Source organism: Otolemur garnettii, unplaced genomic scaffold (assembly GCF_000181295.1).
Source record: "Otolemur garnettii isolate 467f Iridium unplaced genomic scaffold, OtoGar3 scaffold00099, whole genome shotgun sequence".
Classification (NCBI taxonomy): domain Eukaryota; kingdom Metazoa; phylum Chordata; class Mammalia; order Primates; family Galagidae; genus Otolemur; species Otolemur garnettii.
This window is the reverse complement of record NW_003852494.1, coordinates 3,359,907-3,364,511: the sequence shown is the minus strand read 5'-3', so window position 1 is coordinate 3,364,511 and position 4,605 is coordinate 3,359,907. Positions and strand designations below refer to the sequence as shown.

Here is a 4,605-nt window from a genome sequence, read left to right as displayed (position 1 = left end):
CTGTGGCTCAAGGAGTAGGGCGCCAGTCCCATATACCGGGGGTGGTGAGTTCAAGCTCAGCCCCAGCCAAAAATGCAAAAAAAAAAAAGGAAAGTCCTGTAGTCCCAGCTACTTGGGAGGCTGAGGCAAGAGAATCACCTAAGCCCAGGAGTTGGAGGTTGCTGTGAGCTATGATGCCACAGCCCTCTACCCAGAGCGATAAAATGAAACTCTCTCTCTAAAAAAAAAAAAAAAAAAAGTTCAAGATCAGTGAACAAGATCAAAACCCTGTCTCTACTAAAAATAGAAAAACTTAGCTTGGCACCTGTAGCTCAGTGAGTAGGGCACCGGCCACATAACCAATGCTGGTGGGTTTGACCCTGGCCTGGGCCTGCTAAACAACAATGACAACTACAACCAAAAAATAGCTGGGTGTTGTGGTGGGCACCTGTAGTCCCAGCTACTTAGGAGGCTGAGGCAAGAGAATCACTTAAGCCAGTGGTTCTCAACCTTCCTAATACCACAATGTATTTTCATTGTTAAAAAGGGGTCTCGACCCACATGTTGAGAACTGCTGGCTGGCCCAAGGGTTTGAGGTTGCTGTGAGCTGTGACATCACAGCTCTCTACCAAAGGCCCCATAGTAAGACTCTGTCTCAAAAAAAAGAAAAAAATAGCCGGGCCTTATGACAGGCACCTGTAGTCCCAGCTACATGGGAGGTTGAGCCCAAGAGTTTGAGGTTGCCGTGCACTGTGATGCCATAGTACTCTACAAAGGATGATAAAGTAGGATTCTGTCTCAAAAATAAATAAACAAATAGCAAAAAGTATACAGGTATGGCAATAGGCACCTACAGTAGTGCTCCTCAGCCAAGAGGCTAAGGCAAGAGGATGGCTTGGGCCCAGGAGTTTGAGGTTGCCAGCAGTCTAGCCCAAGGCAACAGACTGAGACCCTGTCTTAGAAATATAAAAGCCAGCTATGGAATGTTCTGGAGGTAAGAGCATCCTAGGAAGATGGGTCAGTGGGTGCAAAGGCCTAGAACAGGGAATTAACTTGACAAGTTCAAAGCCAAGCAGAAAGGTAAGAATGAGGTGGAGCATAGTTGTTCACACCTGTAATTCCAGCACTCTGGAAGGCCAAGCCAGGAGGATTGCTTGAGGCCAGCCTGGGCAATATATCTCAAGACACCATCTCTAGTGGCTAAGGCGCCAGCCACATACACCTAAGGTGGTGGGTTCGAATCCAACCCAGGCCCACCAAATAACAATGATGGCTGCAACCAAAAAATAGCCAGGCGTTGTGGCAGGTGCCTGTGGTCCCAGCTACTTGGGAGGTGGAGGCAGGAGACTTGCTTTATTTTAGCCCAGGAGTTGGAGGTTGCTGTGAGCTGTGATGCCATGGCACTCTACCCAGGGCAACAGCTTGAGGCTTTGTCTCAAAACAAAAAAAAATTAAAGAAATAAAAAGCATGACTGGTGTGTGGAGGCTAAAGAGAGAAAGGTGAGGACACAGTCATAGGGAGACAAACTTCACAGGCCCTAGGAAGGAGTTTGAGTTTTTTGTAAAAATTAAGACTTTATTTTTTAGATACCATCACAATATCACACAGAATAGTTATACTGTCCTAAAAGTTTCCTAGGAGTTTAGATTTTATCCTAAGTGGGATAAGAAGCTCTTAGACCGTTTGGAGCAGGAATTTAACAAGAACTGATTAAAAAATTTTAAATCCATGGCTCAGTGCCGGTAGCTCAGCAGGTAGGGCGCCAGCCACATATAACAGAGCTGGCGGGTTTGAATGCAGCCCGGGCCTGCCAAACAACAATGACAACTACAACCAAAAAATAGCTGGGCATTGTGGAGGGCACTGGTAGTCCCAGCTTCTTAGGAGGCTGAGGCAAGAGAATCGCTTAAGCCCAAGAGTTTGAAGTTTCTGTGAGCTGTGATGCGCGGCACTCTACCAAGGGTGACATAGTGAGACTCTGTCTCAAAAACAAACAAATAAACAAAATAAATAAATAATTTTAAATCTATGTGGGGAATGGATAAGGGGCCAGGTCAGGAAAGTTGGAGGTGGGCGGCGCCTGTGGCTCAAGGAGTAGGGCGCCAGTCCCATATACCGGGGGTGGTGAGTTCAAGCTCAGCCCCAGCCAAAAATGCAAAAAAAAAAAAGGAAAGTTGGAGATACCAGGTGAGAAGATACAAAGGGAAAAACAGAAGGGAGGAGACACAAACTACTGGATTTGCTAATGAAGTGGATCTGGGTAGGAAGACAAAGATGAGCAATTGAGGGATTTGTTGGCCTGAACTTTGAGGCTGATGGTGACGTGGGCAAAGTTTAGAGAAGGAGCCAGGTGAGAAGACCAAATTAGGGGCTCATCTCCCCTTTGATGTGTACCTCCCTCCCGTGAGGCCCTGAACTCTGTCTCCCTTAAAACACACACACACCCACATACAAACAAAAGAGGGACTTTTACCTAACAACACAAGCAGTGTAACCTAATTCTTTGTAGCCTCAATGAATCCCAAATAAACAAACAAAAAAACCCCCAGGGAACAGGTCCATTCCAGCCCTGGTTTTACAAATGAGGCTAGCTTATAGGTGACAGCACTGAGTGGGATTGTGGGTGGCCAGCGCCATGCCATGTGTTGCAAGCTACCCCGCCACACTGTCCCTCCAGATCCAGCAGGCCATCCACGGCAACCTGCAGAAGCACACAGTGCTCATCATCGCGCACCGGCTGAGCACCGTGGAGCGGGCGCACCTCATCGTGGTGCTGGACAAGGGCCGCGTGGTGCAGCAGGGCACCCACCAGCAGCTGCTGGCACAGGGCGGCCTCTACGCCAAGCTGGTACAACGGCAGATGCTGGGACTCGAGCCCACCTCAGACCATACGGCCAGCAACAAGGAGTCACCAGACAATAGCAGTGACAAGGCCTGACTGACAGCCCCTGCTTCCTGTGGTGGGACAGAGGCCCTGGTGCCCATCTGGCAAATGTGCCCGTGGGGGGCCCTGACAGCCCCCAGCTGCCCTCTGAGCCTAGGCCCACAGCACTGGAGGGCAACCTGCCACGTCCCACAGATGACCGCTTCCTGCATTTTGTCCCTGGTTCGCTCCCTGTGCCCCCAGGCCCACCTGCCCCACAGTACCACAGGCCCCTCCACTGACCTCCCCAGGCTCCTACACAAAGGTAGAGCTACATTTTTAAACTTAAACCTGACCAGGTTTTTTACTGCTTGGTTTGATGCACCCCAGTCAACTCCTAGATTTCAAAAATCACTTTTCTAATTGGGAGTAATGGTGGGCAAAGCCACCAAAATGTTCTAGAAATTTCTGAGCCAGGAGCAAATGGCCCTTCCTAATAGCCTAGGGAATGTCAGGAAAGAACTAGGCCTCTACCTTTGCCCATCCAGAGAAGGGGCTTCCCTGTCCCAGAGACACAAGGGACGGAACTTCCCATCTCCCTCTTCTCAGTTCCCCAAGTTGGGCCAAGGGGGTGGGGGGAAGAGTGGATAGCATCTGTCTGCCTCACCCCACTGCCCTGCCGATCTAAGCCAGTGTCACTGTGAACCACTGTGCACCTCAACTGGGGGAGTGAGGGGTTGGCGGGGCCTCAGGGGTGTCGACAGCCTCGTACCCAGAGCTTTAGCCCCTTGGCCCTGCCTGACACCCCCGCCCCCCACACTGGCTGGCAGCCTCTCTCCCCAACGCCCACCCTGCCGCACTGCTATCTGGAGGCCCTCTGGATGTTTGTGAGTTGCGCTCTCTTCCCTGTTTGGTGGAAGCCAAGGGTCTGGCTTTGCCAGGGATTGTGAAATGTTGGGAGAACCCGGTCAATAAAGTGTACTACCTCTGACCTCTGACCTCTCCTTGAGCCGTCTGCCCCATCACCTGGTTAGGTTTTTCCACCAGACCTGACTGTCCTGCAGACCGTGCCTGGTGGAACTGCAGAGACTGGGTAGTTAAGTCTCGGGCCTCCCCCAGGGTCTGGAAGCACCTGTCTGTGCTCCTCAAAGATGTTCCTGTCTGTCATCTCGATGGGGCTTGTGCAGGGTGATAGAGGCCTGACCCCTCTAAATGCCAGGGGCTTCTCTGCCTCCCGGGATAGCTGAGGCCCAGTACGTGCCACCTGTTCTTTTCCATCAGGGTCTGGCCACTCCTCACCCACTCCAGCCCACGGAGCAGGGAAATATTACCCAGAACAATTAGCAGCAAGGTTTAGACCTAGACATCAGAGATCCTTGTGGTGGTCACTCTTGCTGAATTGTGGTAACATCTAGGGACTTGGGAAGAGGTTTTTTTTTCTTTTTTTTTTTTACCAACTAATAAAGTAACAATGCAATGTGTCAACCATGGGGGCAGTCACACTGCATGTACCAGCTCAGTGACAGCCATGTACACATTTTCCTGCCAAATAAGCCAAGGCCTAAGACCCAGACTGTGGCCATCTGGGTCTGCTTGCCCTTTGGGGCTGAGACCTGCCTTGAGCATCTTTATCTACCTAGAACCCTCTGGCTCCTCCTTGAAGAAGCTATTTGAAGCTTAGAACCAGGTCCTGGCTTGGCGCCTGTAGCTCAAGTGGCTAAGGCGCCAGCCACATACACCTAAGGTGGTGGGTTCGAATCCA

At 50.8% G+C, this 4,605-nt stretch overlaps 1 protein-coding gene across 1 annotated transcript in view; it reads left to right on the top strand.

The window, feature by feature from the left end:
• ABCB9 (ATP binding cassette subfamily B member 9) overlaps positions 1-3,827 on the top strand; it is a 34,103-nt gene extending 30,276 nt beyond the window's left edge. The window contains exon 12 of the mRNA XM_012809057.1: positions 2,658-3,827. Coding sequence (XP_012664511.1) covers positions 2,658-2,918 — 261 coding nt within the window. The 3' untranslated portion in view covers positions 2,919-3,827. The remainder of the gene's footprint in view (positions 1-2,657) is intronic.
• Positions 3,828-4,605: the final 778 nt, after the last annotated feature.